At 57.0% G+C, this 20,166-nt stretch overlaps 1 protein-coding gene across 1 annotated transcript in view; it reads right to left on the bottom strand.

Annotated features, from left to right (window-relative positions):
* CCDC40 (coiled-coil domain 40 molecular ruler complex subunit) overlaps nt 1-20,166 on the bottom strand; it is a 40,036-nt gene that overhangs the window by 5,176 nt on the left and 14,694 nt on the right. Inside the window, exons 8-17 of the mRNA XM_072781892.1 lie at nt 19,839-19,996; nt 19,551-19,673; nt 17,480-17,601; nt 9,752-9,995; nt 9,491-9,673; nt 5,660-5,905; nt 4,567-4,780; nt 3,414-3,583; nt 3,218-3,309; nt 1,203-1,323 (exon numbers count right to left, since the gene is read on the bottom strand). Coding sequence (XP_072637993.1) covers nt 1,203-1,323; nt 3,218-3,309; nt 3,414-3,583; nt 4,567-4,780; nt 5,660-5,905; nt 9,491-9,673; nt 9,752-9,995; nt 17,480-17,601; nt 19,551-19,673; nt 19,839-19,996 — 1,673 coding nt within the window. The remainder of the gene's footprint in view (nt 1-1,202; nt 1,324-3,217; nt 3,310-3,413; nt 3,584-4,566; nt 4,781-5,659; nt 5,906-9,490; nt 9,674-9,751; nt 9,996-17,479; nt 17,602-19,550; nt 19,674-19,838; nt 19,997-20,166) is intronic.

Here is a 20,166-nt window from a genome sequence, read left to right as displayed (position 1 = left end):
AATAAATAAAATGTTTAAAAAGAAAATACAAACGCCCCAATTTGAAAATGAAGGCCTCTGGGTGGCTAACACCCGGAGGGGCCCAGGCTGTCAGGACGCGGTGGCCGCCCTCGAGCGCCTCCCGGGACAGTGATCCGCGGGGCTCTGGTCAGGCACACCCATAGTCCCGCTGTTGGGAGTCTAGTGTACAGGAAACAGACGAAACCCAGCCAGGAAGGGTGTGATGGCAACGGCGGGAAGCGGGACAGTCTGGGTTCTCATCCGCCGGGGAATGATCTTAGAAGTTAGGCTGTATCTGGAGCACTTTCTGTAACTGCTAAGGCCTCGGCTAACGTCTGTATTTAAAAAAAAAAAAAAAAAAAGTTGCTGGGGCACTTGGGTGGCTCAGTGGTTGAGCACCTGCCTTCAGCTTGGGTCATGATCCCGGGGTCCTGGGATCGGGTCCCACGTCAGGCTCCCTGCATGGGGCCTGCTTCTCCCTCTGCCTGTGTCTCTGCCTCTCTCTGTGTCTCTTGTGAATAAATAAAATATTTTTAAAAATTGCTGAGCTATCCGCACAGAGCCCATTTTTGTGAAGTGAAAGCACCGCAAGGAGCAGGGGCGGGAAGGGGGCTCCATGTGCGCAGGCGCTTGCCCGGCTGCAGCCGGCACGTGGCTTCTGCGGTTTGGAAAGTCCATTAGGTGGAGCGTGTGAAGGACTTAGCAGCAGCACGTGCACCTGATCAGCGTGCCTCTGAGCGCCACAGACCCAGGGGGACAGTCTTTTGTGATTAAAAGCACCCTGGTCCGAGTGAGGCGCGTGTGCTCCCGCGAGCTGCTGCCCCGCACCCCGAGGCTCTCCCGCAGCCTTGACCGAGGTGATGGCCTCCAGCTCCAGAAAGCGGGGCTCCCAGGGGAGAGACGCGTGGGGTCCTCCAGCGCGTTTTACTGAGCCAGGCCCCTTTCCCTCGGCAGCGGGGGCGCCTTCTGCCAGTGGGTCGTGAGATTGAGGGCGGGGGCCGCCACCATCAGCCCTCGGAAACGTCGGGGTGCACCGAGTGCGCGGGGTGAGAGTTAAAACACGGCTGCGTGTGTGTCTCCCGGTGTCTGTAATCGCCTCCGTGCGGGAGGAACCAAGTGGATGGAGCCCGGGCGGGCGGGCGCAAGGGAGCAGCCCCCCAGCGAGGCCAGGCGCCCCAGAGCCGCCCCCACCCCGCCCCCACCTTCATCCTGTGGATCTCCGCCTTCATGGCTCGCAGCTCTGTCTGGCCCGTCTCGGAGTCCACCGATGCTCGCATCTCTTTGGCCAGCTGGATTTTCTTCTCCCACAGCATGATCTGGTGTCTTTAAAGGTGGGAGACACAGGGGGAGAGTGGGGAGAAATTAAGGAAACTTCTTTTTTTTTTATTTTTATTTATTTATGAGAAATAGAGAGAGGCAGAGAGAGAGAGAAGCAGGCTCCACACAGGGAGCCCCACGCGGGACTCGATCCTGGGTCTCCAGGATCAGGCCCTGGGCTGAAGGCAGGTGCCAGACCACTGAGCCACCCTGGTGTCCCAGGAGGCTTCTTTCTGAGGCCTGTGAGCTTCTGCTCTGAGGACTCGTGCCAGATTGAGCCCCACAGTGCGTGGAGGGAGGGTGGTACCCGGGACCCTCTCCTTCTCTCTCTCCCTCCCTCTCTCTCTCTGTCTTGCACTTGGCACCGAGTGAAGGGCTTGACGGTCAAACAGAACCAAATTTCCCCTGTTCTGGGACCTGTGTGCCCTCTCAAGTTCCCGCCCACCCACCCCCTGCCCAGGGCGAAGGGCCCCGGCCTGCCTGCAGACCAGAGTGGGGCCTGAGGCCTCCCGACTTTCTGTGGAGCTGGCCCCCTTGGGGAGGGGGTTGACCTCTCTGTCCTCTCCCTCTCCACGACCCAGAAGCCACACTCCTTCCCTGCAGTGCTCAGGGGCTGGGGCAGCCCGCCCAGCGCCCGCCCAGCACTCCTGAAGGGGAGCCCGCTGTGGCCTCTCCCCTCTGCAGCTCCCAGAGAGGCGCTGGGGAGAAGACGGGGCTCACGGGCTCGGCCTCATGGGCACCCCCCTGCCTTCCCAGTGGAAGGAGGAATGTGGACCCACAGACACTGTCACAGCCAGACCAGCTGCCAGCAGTGCTGGCCTCTCCTGTCCCACGGGGTACGGTGCCCTGGTGCCCATATGTGGCTACGGAGCGCTTGAACGCGGCTGAATCCGAATCGTGGTGTGCCATAAGGACATGACACACAGATTTCAAAGACTGAGTATGGAAAAAAAAATGTAAAATTCAAATTCCCCCATCCGCAGGTCAAGTTTTGCTGGTGCCCAGCCACACCTGTCTGCCTCTGTGTCGTCCATGTGGGCTCACGAGCTGTGACACCTGACCTACATGGCCTCGGCCAGGCTGTGCGGCTCCGAAAGCTGAAAGCATGGCCCATCTGGCTCTTTACAGAGAGGGTTGCCAGCCGGTGACGCCGGCAAGCCATGGGCATAAGAAGAGAGGCAGAGGACACAGCAGGTGACATCAGGAATCATGAGAAAACCACATGCACGTGATAGAAGTTTCCACAAGGAAGAAAAAGCTGGGGCAGCCCGGGTGGATCAGCGGTTTAGCGCCGCCTTCAGCCCAGGGCGTGACCCTGGGGTCCTGGGATCGAGTCCCACGTCGGGCTCCCTGCATGGAGCCTGCTTCGCGCTCTGCCTGGGTCTCTGCCTCGCTCTGTGTCTCTCATGATTACAAAAAACTGCCTCAAAGGGCAGCACATAGAACAGCCCCCTTGTTGTTTTAAAAGCAAGCAGATGGGAAAGATGTTTGCACAGTGGTTTCCCCATAAAGGGAGGGAGTTGGAATTAGGTGTGATTTTCTCCGTCTCGCTTTGCACACGTTGTTAGGGGTTAGGACGCTTGCGGTTGCGGGTGGGTGCCTCTCACAGACAGCCATCATAAAGATAAAATCATTTTAAAAAACGTTATCCCAAAAGAAAGGCACTCCATTTTCCCCGCACCCCCCAAAGCTGGGTGCGTGAGGGCGGGTAGCCAGCACCCTTCTCTTCCCTAGAACCCCCTCACCCCTCCCCGCCCCGCGTGGGTTGCAGAGCCGCTCCTGGGCAGGTGTAGATCCTGGGCAGGTGTAGCGGGGCGGTGGGCGCCTGTGGGCTGCCCAGGGGCAGTGATGCAGGGCCGGGGGGTCGGGGTGCGGGGTGCCGGGGGCCGGGGGCACTCACTCTGCCTCCACCAGGTTGTTCAGCATAGCCACCTTCTCCTCCTGCAGCTGGCTCAGCCTCTCCTGCATCTCGATAGTCTCCCTCTCTGAGGACTGTGCGGGGACAGGGCGCGGCGGGTTGTGGGGTGAGCCGGGGGACACCAGGGCCCTGCACCCCCGCGGGAGCCCCGGGGCCTGGAGCGGGCGTGGGACCCTACCTTCAGCGAGCGCACGAACTCCTTCTCCGTCACCAGGTTGTCCTGCTGCAGCCCCTCGGAGCTGCTCCGATTCTTGCTTATCAGCACGTTGAGCTTCTTCAGGTCGTTGTCCAGGTCCTTCATGTGGCGCTCAAGCTCCTTTTGCTCCTTCTTCTCCTGATCGATCTTGCCTGCAGGGAGGCGACGCAGGCGGAGCCCCGTGTTTCCAGGCAGCCCCCACCCCGTCAGGGCCCTGCTGGGCCGCCGGGCAGGAGCCTCTTCCTGGGCTCCGTTGGCAAAGCCAGGCCCTTTGAGGGATCGGACAGGGCAGCTGGTGCCCTGTGTGGGCAGCCAGAGGTGGGGGGCCGGGGTGGTGGTGGGGGCAGCTCCCCTGCCCCGAGAACACCCGCAGGGAACTGGCCGACGCTCAGGCGGGCCCTGCCCCACCCAGCTCAGGGGCAGGGGGCAGAGAACAACCACCCTGATCCCCATCAGAGACGTCTGGGTGCCCCCAGGGCAGGCCGGGAAGGCAGCAGGACCTCAGGGTGAAGGTGTTCAGGCGGAGGGGGCCCCCGACCACCAGGCAGCTTTCCCGTGGGGCCTCAGGGCCAGGCTGACCTGCATGGATCTCTGGTCGGAGACCCAGGTGGGGCCACGCGGGACCAGGATCCCTCAGTGGGGGGCCCTGGGGGTGGATGGGGCCACGAGGGGCGCCCTGGCATAGCAGAGACCCCTGGTCTTTACACCATTGGGGGCAAGACAGGGGCCGGGGAGGCTCTGGTGGGAGAGTTTCCTAAGTTCAGCTGCAGAGGAAGAAAGACTCTCTTCCCACAGCCCTGAGTTTGGGATGCGAGGTGTCCCCCGTGTGACCGAGCAGGGGGATGAGCCCGGAGTTGCTTCCGCACGTCTGCACCCCCAGCCAGGCTGCCCCGTCTTCGGCAGGACGGCAGGCCTTCCATGCTCCTTGCCCCGGGGGCACCTTTACACCTTTACTCCGTGCACTTAGCAAGCCCGGTACGTGTCCTCGGTATTTCCCGTGCCGGCGACGGGGCAACGGGCTCATGTTTATGAAGGGGGTTGCGAGCCTATGGCTGGCTTTTGGGGCCTGGTGGAGGGCCGGGACCCCCCTCCCGGGGCTGAGCCGCAGGAGTCCCTGCTCGCGCCCCATGCTTACTCTCTACCCGCAGCTTCTTCTGCTCCAGGATGTGCACCTCCTTCCTGAACGTGTCCAGGGCCACCAGCTGTGCCTCCCGCTCCTGAGTGGCCTTCACCATCTCCTGCTGCAGGCGGAGCCACGTCACCTGGGCCTGCGTCACGTTGCTGTTGTGTTCTTCCATCAGCTTCGTCAGCCTCTTGATTTCAAGATCCAGGGGCCCCACTTCTTCCCCCTAAAAGTGATGGTCCCCGAAAAAGCAAAACGAGCCTCCTTGTTTTCCAAGGTGTGCTTTCCGGGAGGGCCAGGAGGGCCAGGAGCCCTGAGGTCACGCATCTGTACGATGCCTGGGGGCATTTCCTCGGGGGCACCAGGGCTCCCCCCCTCCCCGGATGCCCCCCGGCTCCCTGTGGGAGACCCTGTGGCCCCCTCTCCCCCGTGCCGCAGCCTTGAGGGGCCAAGGGCAGGGCTGGCAGGGCCTCCGTTACCCCAAAGGGGCTTTGGAGGTTTTATGAGCAGGTGGTCCAGGGCCGGGGTCTTGACTCCCTCGGCTCCCACTCGGGCTGCGGCTTTGCGAGGGCTCTCCGGTGTTCGGGTCTACCTGAGAGCGTGCCCCAGCGGGCCATCTTACGCCTAGACCTGGAGCCCCTGGGGGTGGGGGGGCATGCGAGGGACACCTGGGTCTCCTATAGGACTTCAGGCCTCAAACTCATCAGACCACTTCACTCAGAGCAGCGGTCAGCGGGCCACGCCCCACCCACTGCCTTTGAGTGACAAGACAAAAAAAGAAAATTTTGTGTCCGCAGAAAGTCATATGGTCAAATTTCAGGGGCAACAGGTACGGCTTAGTCAAACACATCCGTTTACATATCACCAGCCTTTCTGGCCTGGACAGCAGGGGTGAGTAGCTTCGGCAGAGACCGTCTGGCCCCAAATATTGACTCTCTGGACCTCGACCAAGAAGGTTCGCCCGGCTTGGAGCGTTCCGCGCTGGTGCCACGTCACCCGCTGAAGGGGCCGGGAAAGGAGTGCCCCCCACCAAGGGCACTCATTTCTGAGTGTAAGGGGTTCCCGAGGTGGCCGGGCACAACCGCCAAGCAGCCCCCCGTCTTACCCCCAGCTCAGAGACCATCTGCTCCAGCTGCTTGTTGAAGAAGTTGATGAGGCCCTGCTTCCTCTCGATGAGGATGGTGCGCCTGGAGATCTCGTTCTCGCTGTTGGTGATGAGGTCGTTGACCTTTTTCACCTCCTTGTCCAGCTCGCCCAGCGTCTTCTGGTGCATGTCCAGCCTGCAGTTGGTGTTTGTGATGTTGAGGGTGGTCTGAGCTATGTCGCCGTCGATTTTGGAAAGATGTGTCACCTGAATTAGCAGAAGGAAACATGTCTGGACATTCCTTTTTCCCTGGGCAGGGCTGGGTGGGTGGGCTGGGGCTCTAGGGGACAGGCCCGGCCTGTCATTTCCTTGAGCGTCTGCCACACGGTCAGCCTATCCTCCCTTACAGCCTTTACATATAAACCTCCCCTCCATCTTCCTCCCAAAACCAGAGACAGGACCACACTCTGCATGTAAGTTTGTAAGCCACTTTTTAATTAGCTAAATCTTTTTTTTAAAAGAGAGGTTTTATTTATTTATTTATTTGAGAGAGAGGAAGAGAGAGCACACGCAGAGGGAGAAGTGGGGAGCCCGATGTGGGGCTCGATTCCAGAACCCTGAGATCACGATCAGAGCCGAAAGCAGACACCTAACCACCTGAGCCACCCAGGTGCCCCCTGATTAGCTAAGTCTTGACCTCTGTGCTCATGTCATTTTCGATGGCTGCGTAATACTCCATTCTGTCTGTAACATAGGGAGGAGGTCAGAGTTGTCAGCACTCCTCCTTCGTCCTGTCCCACGGTTCTGGATTCGGTGCCCAGGGGCCGGCCGGGACAGCGGGTGGGTCCCGGTGAAGGACACCCATTCCTCCGCCTGCGGGCTTACGACCTATTCCAGCACTCCTGTTCTAAGAAATGCCGTGGCGAACACAACCACCTCTAGTTTGTACTCGGTGGGACAGAAAAAAAAAGTGTCCTTTAGCTGAAAAGTCAGACATGGTCGTGGAAATAAGGACTCTCACTGGGGTGTCACCTGCCACCCAGGTGGAGGCCCCCGACCCTGGGCTCTTGCCAACCCTGGGTTCTGGGGGGTGGGGGCTTCAGCCATGGCTGAGCGGCTGAAGGCTTCTCAGGGCACGCCCGCTGTCTTAAACGTCTTGACCAGCACCCCCCTGCCTCTCGTGGTGGCTCTCAGGATTCACTTGATCCCTCCCGTGACGGACGGAGGGTTTACTGCGAGGATATGTGTGAGAACCAGAGAGGGAGCCGCAGCAGGCACAGCCGCTCAGGCCCCTTTGGAAGTGGGGTCTTTGCGCGGGCTCTGGGCCTGCCCCGACCCTACCGTCCCAACCACCAGCTCTTGCCCATGCAAGTCCTCAGCTCTCTCCTGGCCCCTGGCTCCCGCCAGCTCCCCGTCCCCAGGGTCGTCTCAGCTCTGCCCCAAGGCCCTGCCCTCTCTGACCAGCCACCATGAGTGACTCGGCAGGACACCCAGCATTCCTCGGTTTTCCGCCAGGAGCAGGAGCTTCCAGGGTCTCGGTCACCCCGCTTCCCGTGCTAAGGCTCCTGAGCCCTGCGGCCCTAGGAGCTCAGGCGAAGCCACCTGTCTCTTTCTTCGCCAGGACCTTGTGGGATGGCCGGGTCTTCACGGGGGTTCCCCCCCCCTCCCCTGTGCTTGCTGCCCTACAGGGCTCCCATTCCTGAGCCTCTTTTGGGTCACCAGCCGGACACGCCCCTGCCTGGGACTGCGCCCCTCTGCTCCTGGACTGCCCACTCTCATTGAGACCACCCTGGCCTCTCCTGGAACGTCAGTGCTTGTCCTGAGCTGACCTGTAGACCCATGGGCGGCCCGTGCCTGGACCCCAGCTCCAGATTCTGGGGGGGTGGGGGTTGAGCAGTTTGGAAAAAGAGCCCCCCCTTTAAAGAGCCGGACTTGCCTCTCGGGCAGTCATGATAAATGAATTTGTGGGACCGAGAGTCTTTACTGCCCTCCGCTGGATGTCGGCGGTCTCGTGTGTACCACTGACCAGGAGGCTGGTGGCCCCCAGGCACAGCCTGGTGGAAGGGCCGGTGGCTTACTTCGCACACATTGTGCTCCTTAGCTTCTCCGGTACAGCCCGGGTCCCTAGTTTTGCTGCCCGCAGGTAGTCTTGCCCCCACATCCCAGAGAAAGGATGTGTGGGACGCCCCCAGCATCAGACAGGACCTCCCAGGGGGACCCAGCTGAGTACAGCCCTGTCTTCCCGCTTCCTTGCTATACCCAGGCCAGGAGCAAGCTGCCCTCCAGGGGAGGGAGGGGATGGGACGCCTCAGGCTGTGCCCAGGTAGACAGCAGTCCCACCCTCCCGGGAGGACAGGTGAGCCCCACCAGCTGGGCCTCCACCTGGCCAGTATCCACCTGCCAACGGTGGCGATCGATCGCTGGCATTTAGGGGCACTGCCTCCGGCGCCCCAGCCACTGTGCTCTCATTGGGATGAACGTTAGATTTACCCCAAAGCCTGCCAGGTGTCTCATATGAGGAAAGAGGGCAGGCAAAGGCCAGGATCATGTGGGAACAGGACTCACGCTCTCACCCTAAGGCTGGGAGTGTCCCACGTCCCCTGCATCTCTCACCCCTCAGATGGAAGCTTCCAGTGGGCTGGAGAGCAAGGAAATACGTCTGTGGCACTGCTGCTGCACGCAAGCAGGCCGAATGGGCCACTGCTCCTCCTGAGACTTGAGGGGGCCCGTGGGGCAGGCTGTCTGCTGGGGTGTGCTCTAGGCCTCCATGGGGTCCTCAAGAGGGCCCACTGAGGCAGGGGACGCCAGAGGGGGTCACACCGCCAGAAGAAGCAAAGAAGGAAGGATTCACATAAGGAACTGCTTTTTTGAAGGACACAGGGACCCCCGACCACAGCTCAGAGTGAAGCAAGACCCCTGGGAGAGCAGGAGAGGACTCCGGTTGCGGGGAGGGGTGGGGGGCTGCCCAAGCCAGGATGGCCAGGCTCAGCGGGACACAGGCTCCGCCTCCCCTACCCTTTGACCAGGGTTTCTGATGTAGCAGCTGCTCCTCCGAAGTGTGGACAAAGGTATATGGCCGGCATGCTCAGTGCCGAGTTGTTTATGATGTTTAAGATCTATAAACAACTTGAAGTGAGAATTTTTAGGCAAAATACATACATTTGTATGATGAGATGTCATGCAGAAAGTGTAGGTATTTGAGGACCATTTCATGGAAAATGTTGTGTTCAAAGTAAAATAAAACAGTATCTACACCGTGAGAAAATTTGTGGAGTCCTACACTTACTATCTGCGCACTTTTCTCTGTATGTTATTTCAGTAAAATTAATGAAAATGAATTAGAATAGACTTAAAACCAATACATGAAAAGAGCCCTATGTGGTTTAAGGTGTGTGCAATCCATGTGTTTGTGTGTGTTTGCACGAGTGTGTGAGTACAAGTGTGTTTGCATGTGTGCATTGGCTCACGTGTGCATCAGGATGGGATGTTTATATGCATGTGTGTTTGCGCGTGACCTTGTGTGTGCACATATTCGGTCGCGTGCGTGAGGATGAGCGTGTGTGTTCAGGAAAAGTTCCAGAAGGAAATATACTCAACTGTTAGGGGAGGTTATCTCTGGACGGTGGGATCATAGATGTCTTATTTTCCTCTTTGTGCCTCTGTATTTCCAGGTTTTCTACAACAGAAGTGCTTGCTTCTACAACTAGCACAAAGTGAAAAGTGAGCAGACACGCTGAGGGCCCCTCGCTCACCCGGCTTCCTCTGAGTGCGCTCTGTTGGGTTTGAGCGCTGCCTCTCTGCCCGCCACCCAGGCGCTCGGCCCCTGCGGCCGTAGTGCGACCGGGCACGTACCAGGTTGGTCTTTTCCTTCTGGAGCTTCAGGATGAGCTGGTGGAAGTACTTGGTCATCTTGTTGGAGGTCATGTGCTCCTGCAGCTTCTCCACGATGGAGGCGTCCATCCTCCTCCTCAGCTCTAGCTCGTGCTGGATGGCCTGGTGGACGGACTGCAGCTCGCCCGTGGTGGCCGTGCACTCCTGGAAAGGAAGGGACAGGCGGGCGCTGGGGGGGAGGCCGCAGGGACACGCCCCGCGGGCTGGGGGACCCGGTCGTACCACTTGGGCCTTGCCCAGCGCGTCCTCCGTGGCCTGCAGTGCCAGGCGGTAGGTGTTGAACTCGTTCTGCAGCGCCTCCAGCTTGGTCAGGCACTGCGTGGTCAGTTTCTGCATCAGGTGGGTTTCCGTCTCCTCGCGGTTCAGGATGCTTGCCAGCTTCTCGTTCTTCTCTTCCTCCTTCATGATGGATTTCTTGTAGGCCTCGATCTCACCGTCGATGGACATGATCTGGTGCTGGCACTCGCTGCCGGGATGGAGAGAGCGAAGCTGGGGCATCAGAGCGCCCAAGCCCGTGGCTGTGCCAGGTGGGGGGGACCTCGCCCAATGGAGGACAAATGGGAGGCCAACTCTTGCTAGTAGCCAATCTCCTAGCACATTGGCAGAGTCATTGCCCATTTTGAGTCCAAGACTCTTCTAAGACAGGGTAAGGGTGAAGGGCCAGGGGGCTGAGGCACTGTCCCCGGGGGGCCTGATCCACCCACTGTCACTGGTCAGGAGAGCAATCCTGGAAAGGGAGGGTGCTATGCCAGTTTCACGTGAGCACTGGAGCTCAGGGCACTCAAGCAGCACGCCCCATGGCCACAGTGCACCACGTGTCATTTCCCCTCTGGGCACTGGCTGTGCAAGTACCTGTCACTAATGTCAAGTCAAACATACGGTGCTGGATGATGGTGCTGGGTGATGGAAGCAGAATTTTTGTTTGTGTGTGAGATATTGTTTCCCTTCATTCTGAGACGTCCTGCTGCTGTGCTACACACAGCCCTTTCTCCACCTGTAGTATCCTACCCTTCGACTAAGTTCTCACTCAAAATATCAGAAAATGCTTTCTCCCTTGAACCGGAATAACACCTTCCACATTTTTCTCACGTCTATACCCAGGCCTTCAAATCTCTTCCCAGGCAACCAGCTATTTCTTCGACGTCTTTCCAGATCTATTTCATGCTTCCTTAAGCATTATAATGTCTGTGAAACAGCTACGAATAGCAGTTTAGTAGATCCTCTTCTGCACCTTACTTCGTCTTGTGTTATCTGAGAAATATTCAATAGCAGCGCACACAGGAATCGCCTCGGTTCTTCTCAATGACCAGGTCTCAGTGATGACCCTGCCATAATTTAAGCACCCTCATGATACACAATTAGGCTCTTCCCAGTTTTTTGGCCTTTTTTTTTTAAATTTCAAGTGTAGCAATAAACATCTGTACATAGTTTTTAAAAGATACCGGGGAGATATGCCATGTTTATTAAGCAGAAGATTCAATATTGTTAAGGTGTTAATTCTCCCCAAGCACATCTATGGACTCAACACAATTCCAATTACAATCCCAGGAAGTATATATATATATTTTTTTTTTCCCCAGAAATTGACAAACTACTTCTAAAATTTATATGGAAATCTACAGGACCTCAAATAGCCCAAAGAACTTTGCAAGAGAAGTGCAAGGACTCCCACTACCCAAGTTTAAGGCTTTCTATAAGGCTATGGCTATCAGGACTATGTGGTATTGGTGAAACAACAGATAGATGGATGGGACACAACAAGGAGTCCACAGATAGGCACACCAACACGCACACACACACATGACTAATTGATATTTGACAAAGGTGACATGGTATTTCAATGGAGAGTGGTGCTGGGGCTGCTGGAGACAGGCACACAAACAGACTGACCTTGGGTCTCATGTCGTGACAGACATAACCATGGGAGGGCCACGTACCCACATGGAAGAGCTTAGCAGAAGACAGAAGAAGGAAACTTCATGATGGGTCAGGCAAAGATTTCTTGGAGAGGACATAAAAAGCATGAGCTATGAAAAAAAAACCCTAATTAATCGGCTTCATCAACATTTAGAGTCTCTGCTCTTCCAAAGTCACCGTTGTGAGAGTGAGAAGACAAAGCCACAGACTGGGAGAAAAGAGAGGACTTGTATCTAAGAACACATCAAGTCTTGTAACTCAGTAAGATGAACCACTCAGTTTAAAAATGAGCAAAAGAAGGGATATGGGTGGCAGATAAGCCTGAGAAGATGCTCAACATCATTAGTCATTTGCGTTAGAAATGCAAATTTAAACTCCGTGTGATACCACGATTCAGCTACTAATGGCTGAATTTAATGGCTAAAATTAGAATGATTGACAATACCAAGTGTTGGTGAGGACGGGGGAGTAACTGGGAATCTCGCCCACTGCTGTGGGGCGGAGGGGAAATGCAAAATGGAACAAACCAAATTGGAAAATGCACTGGCGGTTTGTTATCATGTAAAATATGCGCTAACCAGCAATCCCATGCCTGGGCGTTCGCCCAGGAGAAATGGACTCACACGTGCACGCCGAGACCGGTACATGCTGTCACCATAGCTCTCCCCATGACACCCCCAAACTGGAAGCAATGGGAGGTCTGTCAACTGGGGACCTGAGGAACACAGTGGCGTGCTCTTCAGCAAGAACAGGAGACAAACTGATCTTGCAACATCCCACGTGGGGATGAAACTCGGAAGCAGCGAGCTGAGTGGAAGAAGCCAGACGGGAAAAGCTGCAGGCCGCGTGATTCCATTTGCAGGACATCCTGGAAAGGACAGGGCTGGAGGGGCGTTCGCCGAGTGGCCGGAGGTGGGGAGAGGATGCTGGCTTTGGGATGGAGGAAGCGGCCCATTCTGCGGTGGGCACGGGGGTACTTGCCTCCGTCCATTTGCCAAACTCACAAAGCTGTGCACTGAAGGAGAACTTTTATACATAAGAAATTTGTACATAAATTTGCCTCAATAAACCCAACTAAAAATGAAACGCTACTCATTTTCTTTTTTAGGAAGTAGCAGCCTTATAAATGTCTAAAATCCGACAATAAAAATAAGACGTCCAATTTAAAGAGACGCAGTCACAAATTGCACGACAGAAGTCTGAACACGCGGCGAGACATACGCAAGGGAGAAGAGATGCCTGTGAGTGCCCAAAATGCTAATAAATTGCCATTGTCACCAAAGGAAGAGGACAGTGGTGTTGTAAACCGTTCTCTTTGTTTTTCACGTTTCCTGGAATGTGATTACTGATCCTCGATAAAAGTTATTTTTTTAAAAAAAGCAAAAAACAAGCTTTAACGGGGTGCTTGGGTGGCTCAGTGGGTTGACTCTTGGTCTCAGTCAGCTCAGGTCTTGACCTCAGGGTCGTGAGTCTGAACCCCCACGTTGGGCTCCACGCTGGGCGTCCATACAATGGAGTCAGTATATGATTTATCATGGTTCCTATGGGGTGGTAGGGATGAAACTCGGTGGGATTAAGCTCAAGAGAGATTAGAAAGAGTTTCTGGAAAAGGTCTTATCTTGCCCTAGACATGAAAGACAACCCATGGAGACCTTGGATACTCCAGCCGCCATGTTGAAAAACAAGCCCTGCCCTGGGCTCCATGCTGGGTGTAGAGCCTACTGGACAAGTAATAATAATTTAAAAAAATTAAAATTTGGCAGCCAGGGTGGCTCAGCAGTTTAGCGCTGCCTTTGGCCCAGGGCATGATCCTGGAGAGCCAAGATCCAGTCCCGTGTCAGGCTCCCTGCATGGAGCCTGCTTCTCCCTCTGCCTGTGTCTCTGCCTCTCTCTCTCTCTCTCTCTCTCTCTCTGTGTGTCTTTCATGATTTAATAAAATCTTTAGAAAAAATTAAAATTAAAAACATACTTCAAAAACTTACTTGATTAACAGACAACTATAGAAAAAAACCAACACAACAGAACGACACCGGTGCAATCTAGAGCACGGCCCGTTTGCCTGGGCCTGATCCCTTCAAGGGTTTCAGAGGGAATCTGCTTGGGGGTCTGGAGGCATCTCTGCTGCAGCCCAACATCCCGGGGCAGGGGGCTCTGCACCAGGCCGTCCCTGCATTTCCCTTCGGGAAGTAAGACAAGTCTGCCGGCAGGGCGCCAGGAGACCCAGGTGTGCCCCCCGCCCCGAGGGAGTGTAAGGTGTAGCTGGCGGCCACCCCTCCCGAGGCTAAGCCCCGTATGGTCTGTGGTTTCTGCCTCTTTTGAGAGATGTTTCCTTTGAAAATATGACTTCTGGTTTTTACTGTGGTCTCAACCATGATTATTCACCTGTGGCTGGAACTTCGTCCCTCACGTTGCAAACACTCAATGGCTAGCCATGGTCTTTAAAGTGTCTTTATATTTTTTTAAGGTTTTATTTATCCCTGAGAGACACAGAGAGAGAGGCAGAGACACAGGCAGGGGGAGAAGCAGGCTCCCTGCGGGGACCCTGACGTGGGACTCGATCCCGGGACTGTGGGGTCACGGCCTGAGCTGAAGGCAGATGCTCAACCGCTGAGCCACCCAGGTGTCCCTTTAAAGTGTCTTTAAAGTGACCACCGGTCCAGAGGTCACATACGGGCTTTCCCCGGGGCCGCTGGGTCCAGATCAGTGGGGTGTTCCGACCGGCCTCCACGAGCCCTGCTGGACAGCTGGCCTCTCGGCCTCCCCCAGCGCGATGGAGTGTGGCGTTAGAGCAGTCCCGGAAGGCCTCGCCGCACCCCTTCGTCTGGGGGCACATCTTGAATGGATGCTGTCTGCGCCGTGGCCCCGGGTTATCCTCGGCAGGGATGCGGTGCCACCTGCCAGACCCCAGCCGAGGGAGGCCCGGTGGGGCCGCTGTGCCAGGGCCCACGTCTGCTCACACCACACGCCTTTCCACTGCTCCCTCCTCTTCTGGCAAATCCAGGTCATGAGAGAGCCGCCCTCCAAGGGCCTGCGGGGCCACGCCAGGCGCAGCTGAGCACGGGGCTGTCAAATCCCATTATTATTGCTTGGCTCTGAGCTCCACACCTGACCTGCCGCCGGACCCCACCCCAGGCTGTCAGGAGAGCGCCTCTGCCGCCCGTCCCTCTGCGGGAATGAAAGCAAAGGAGTGTGGACGGCGTAGAGGCCAAGGCTCCAGCCCTCCTGCAGCAGGTGCTGTGGGCCTGGTAACGAGACCGAGCCACACGGGTCGACCTCCCCCGTGTTTTCATGACAGTGCGCGGTGGCCCAGCAGGCAGGCACAGACAGGAAACGCTCCAACTTTCGGCCAAACGTGCAGCTCGTGGATGAGACCCACGGGGCAATATTGCGGTGCCCCTGCCCAAGCACCGGGAGATCGGATCTTCTAAGAGTTAAACTGTAGACTCGGCGTCGATGCAGAGATTGTCCCCAAGAAGAGGAAGAGCAGAATTTGGCTGGAACCTGATTGAGGGCGTCATGTTATCAGGAAAAGTCACACGGGTGTCAGAAGGGAGGACGGGTGGGCGGGGGAAGGCAGGGGCCCGTCGAGGCAGGAGCGGCCAAAGGCAAGTGCGTGGATGGACTGCGGGTGCTCTGGGGAGACGCAGGAGGTCGGCGGGGCCTGGGGCCCCGACATTCCCTGAGCAGCGACCCGCTTGTCCCCGGCCCTGTGCTCCTTCCCATGGGTGAGACTCTGCTGGTCAAGGGTCAAACATCAGTCCCTCGGTGCTCACATTTCCCAGTGGACGCCGGACCTTGGCATTCTCACTCTCAAGTCAGCCTCTGCTAAGCTCCATTCCTGTGAACTGACCCCGAGGACACAGATGCACTCGAGACACGATGGCAAACCCTGGCTTCTGGACCCGGGGACTCCCCAGGGTAAAGGGTCCCGCCACGCCCAGACCACGACAGGGTTGCTGGCCTCACACCGGGCGACCCGGCCATCAGCCAGGACGCCACGACCTTCCTGCATCTTCCAAAACGGACTCTACGCTACGGGCTGGTATTTGCCATTTCCTGCAGCCGCTGAGCCGGCCTGGCGTAAGTGCGGCGGGATTCTGTTTTGGGACGGCCTGACCTTCGGTTAAACTGCTCAGATCGCCTCCTTCAGCCCTATGCGGACACAGATGGTGCGTCTCTGCAGTTACAGTTCGCAGCTCTCACGGTGTCCCACGGGGGAACGTGTCTTGAAGATGGACCTCATCCTCTGGGGCCGCGTGTGGTTATAGGAGGGACAGCTGGACCAGACAGCGGCTACTCGTTAGGGCTGTGGTGTGTGTGCGTGCACGCGTGAGCACTATTTGACTAAGCTATCCTCCCAACCTACCATGCCCATGTATTCTAAAAACATGGTATTGGGCAGCCCGGGTGGCTCAGCGGTTTAGCGCCGCCTTCAGCCCAGGGCAGGATCCTGGGGTCCTCTCTCTCTGTGTGTCTCTCATGAATAAATAAATTAAATAATTAATAAATAAAATAAAATAAATAAAATAAAAACATGGTATTTCAGGAGGTGGCTGGCCGGCCCAGTCCTTACAGCATGTGACTCTTTTCTTTTTTCTTTTTTTTTTTTAAGATTTTATTTATGTATATCAGAGAGAGAGAGAGGCAGAGACACAGGCAGAGGGAGAAGCAGGCTCCATGCCGGGAGCCCGACGTGGGATTGGATCCCGGGACTCCAGGATCATGCCCTGGGCCAAAGGCAGGTGCCAAACCGCTGAGCCACCCAGGGATCCCCAGCATGTGACTCTTGATCTTGGGGTCATGAGTTTGAGCCCCACGTTAGGTGTATAGTATTACTTAAAAATAAACATCTTAAAAAATTAAAATAAAAAATAAAAAAAAGAGAGTAAAAGACAAGAGTGCTCAAAAACATGATTTTTTTTCACATTAGTCAGATGGGTGCAGTCCAAACGTGTAACATGCCGAGCTCTCCCTGGGCTCTGGAACGCCACCGTGGGCTGACGCGGTAGCAGCCTCCTGGGATAGTACTACCTGCAGATCTGAGCATGTACTTCCCCCAGAACTTCAGGCTCGACAGAGAGGATAATGATGGAGCATGACATAAAACACAATAATCCTGGATGTAGATACACGCCACAGCACCAGTGAAGCAGGTGTGGGTCACCCACCCGCCGCCCAGACGCAGCCCGGCGGCACCAGGAGAGGGAGGAACCAGCAGTCTCCATGCTCAGATTTGGAAAGATCTCCAGGGCACGACAGCCAACGAGCCAAGCCAGGAGCCCTGCAGTGTGCGCGTCTCGTTTTTTTTGTTTTGTTTTTTGTTTTTTTTCCTAATCATTAGGCCCAAAACGGAAAGTGTCTCCTACTGTCAACCCCCGGGCCCCGTGCTGTGGAGCTGACAAGCGGTTCGTGCACTGCTCCTCCCTGTCCTCCCCGGGTAGGCGCGGGGCGAGGGGTGCGACCTCCTGGCGCCGCACCTGGGGCCCCATCACTCGGGGGGGTTGGGAACTTAGGGCAGCGCTGGGCCCCGGACCCCCTGTCCCTGACAGCCCAAGCCACACAGAAGGGAGCGAGGGGTCTGCAGGAGGGTCCTCTTCCTTCCCCCCCACTGCAGGGAGTTTAGGTCAGGGTCCCGGTGGCAGGCGTCGCGGAACAATCGCCCAGGGAGGGTTTCCACACGCATGGGGTGGAAAGCAAAGCGGAGGGAGACCTTTCTCTCCCAGACGTAAATACCCCTCTCTCCTCCTCACACTCTTTCCCCTAATCCTCCCAGGAAGCCTGATCAGAGAGCTCTGCTGCTCCTGGTACCACGGAAAGTTTGAAAAGACTTCAGAAGCCTTGAATGTTGGTGAACGACAGGGAGCTCTGGGCGTCGAAGCGGGGTTGCAGGGCTGCAGGTACAGCCCTTTGTCCCAGCAGGTCCAGTGGGATGGGCCCCACCTGGGAGGCCCACCTGGGAGGATGTGGGGGCCCAGCGGTATGTACCTGCCGCCCTGAGCCCCCGGCCCCTCCGGGGTGCAGGTGCGCCCATACCTGAGCGCCTCCTGGATGGTTCTGTGGGCCTCGTCGCGATGCTTCATGCCCACCAGGCAGGTGGCCCACTGCTGCAGGATGCGCCTCTTCTCCATGTTAATGGCATCGATCTCTGTGCAGGCCTGCAGTGGAGAGAGGGTTTTTTTTTTTTTTTTTTTTTTTAAGACTACTTATTTATTCATGAGAGACACAGAGAGAGGCAGAGACACAGGCGGAGGGAGAAGCAGGCTCCATGGGGAAGCCCAATGCGAGACTCGATCCAGGGACCCCGGGATCACACCCTGAGCTGAAGGCAGGCGCTCAACCCCTGAGCCACCCAGGCGTCCCACTTGTGGGGTTTTGAATGTGCGACATTTTTACTTGTGTGCATCTTCAGTAGTTTCCTTGGGATGAAGCCCAGGTGGTATTTGGGAGGGGCTGCGGAGTTTTTGGGTGGGGTGGGAGGCTGCAGGGAAGGGCCACCCCTCTGTCGCTGCTTCCTCTTGGCGAGCCTGGTAGGATCGGTCCCTGCCAGGCCCTTGCTCTCAGCGGTTCCTCATCCGTTGGTTCACGGATGTCTGTGGCGCACCTGCTGTGTCAGGTGCAGGAAGGCAAAGTGGAGAGAACACAGGGCGGCCCTGCCTTGGTGGGGGGGACACCCCCAGCAGGGAGGGGGCAGGAGGCCCGGAAGGAGGTCAGGAGAGGAAATGTTACAGCATTGTGTGGATGTCCATCAGGCACACAGTAGAACAGGGCTTGGGGGGCTTCTCACTGTTTTGCACAATCTCTCCCCCCCACCAGCCTGTCTTTCCCTGGTGGGTCTCCCATCTTTTCGTTTTGTTGCTGGTGCCCTTGACCCGCAGGCGCCATGGTCCGTGTGCCTCACCCTCCCCGTCTGCTCTGTTAGAGGGTCTGCTCTCGGGACTGTGCTTACAAAAGCCTCTGCCGCTCCGGATTTTAAAAAATATATTTTTTTCTTTTCTTCCAGTACATTTTCCCCATTTAAATTCTTGATCCCATCTGGAATTTATTTTAGTGTCTGGTATGAGGAAAAGGTTTAATTTTCCCCCAAATGATTAACCAAACGTCCCTCCTGCATTGTGCACGATTCGCTTGCTCTCCGCTAATTTATAACCCACTCGAGTTTTATGTAAACGTTTGCTTCCTCCAGGGCTCCACTCATGGGCCACCATGGCCTGCCAGTCTGTCCCCCGACTCCGGGAACACATTACTTTACCTGCCAGGGCTTAGTAGCAGGTAATGTTTGGTGGGGCAATGCGAGGGTGACCCTCCACCCGGGTGTGTCCGGGGCTCTGCTGGCTTTGGCACACGAAGTCCCATGTCTCAGGAAACCCCTCAGTTCCGGGCAAAAACGTGTCATGAACTTCCCTTCCCAAACGATTCCTGTCCATTCCCCTGAATTTATGCTTCAGATAAACCTAAGAGTCTCTCTGCTAATTAAAAACCGCCTCTCACCCCTCCCCGAGATTCTGATTAGAACACACTCTAGAGGGGCCCCAGGGTGGCTCAGTGGTTGAGCGTCTGCCTTCAGCTCAGGGCGTGACACTGGGGTCCCGGGATCGAGTCCCACGTCGGGCTCCCTGTGAGGAGCCTGCTTCTCTCTCTGCCTGTGTCTCTGCCTCTCTCTCTCTGGGTCTCATGAATAAATAAAATATTTCAAAAAAATAAAACAGAACACACTCTAGGTGCACAGGCTGGAGAGCCTGGGCCGCTCTCCCCTATGAACCAAGGTGTGCCTGTCCCTTTGTTCAAGCATTTTCTTTTCCCCAATAACAGCGGCTTGTTTCCTTTGCTTTGTTCTGGACACATGACTGCAGACAGTCGTTCACAGATTTACATAAACAAACAACAAAGGCCCGGCAACGTTGCTTCCTAGCGTGGGCCTCTGACCACGACGCTGCACCGAGTCCCTCCCATCCGCCGGCGGCCCCGGGCTCAGCATCGTCAGGGAGACACGCGGCCATGGGGGAGCGGGCGGGCTGAGTGGGGTGCAGGGCGTCAGCCATGCACCTGGCCCTGGGGTGCTCTGGGCCGGCGCCGCGAGGCGGGCACTAGGCGGCTGCTCTCCTACCTCGCTCACGGCTTTCCTGAGAGCCCGTGTGTCCTCGGCCTGCGCGTAGCTCTGAGCCTCCAGCAGGGCGATCTGCTCCTGCAGCTGGTTGGCTTTGGTGGTGAGCTGGTCCACGTGAAGGTCCTGGGGAGCGAGACCACGGGCCGCTCCAGGATCCGCCCCCACCAACCCCGACCCCCGCCAGAGACCCCGGGGGCTGCGGTAATTCACGCGGGAGGCAGAGCAAAGGGGCTTTCGGGAAACGGAGGGTTTGGTGGTGGCTGCACCTGCATCGAATCTGCACAATACCTGCTGCTGCTTCTCCACCTCGGCCCGCGTGCGCGCCACCTCTGACTTCTTCACCACTTGCTTCATGACGCGGATGTCGTCGCGCACGTCCTGGTCTATGTTCTGCATGTAGAAGAGGTGCAGAGCCAGCCTCTCCAGCTCGGCTTGCAGAGCCGCCACTGTGGGGGGAGGACGGGGACGACGGCTGCTCAGCACCTTGCACGTGGCCACGGGGCCCGGGGCCCCCCCGCACGCTCCCCTCCTGCCTTGTGGGCCGAGCCTGGGAACCCGCTCCTAAGCCACCACGACCCCGACTTTGCCATCGAAGCCCTACAGTCTAATTGGAGAG

This window comes from Canis lupus, chromosome 16 (assembly GCF_048164855.1).
Source record: "Canis lupus baileyi chromosome 16, mCanLup2.hap1, whole genome shotgun sequence".
Lineage (NCBI taxonomy): Eukaryota > Metazoa > Chordata > Mammalia > Carnivora > Canidae > Canis > Canis lupus.
This window is presented reverse-complemented; position numbering and strand designations above follow the sequence as displayed.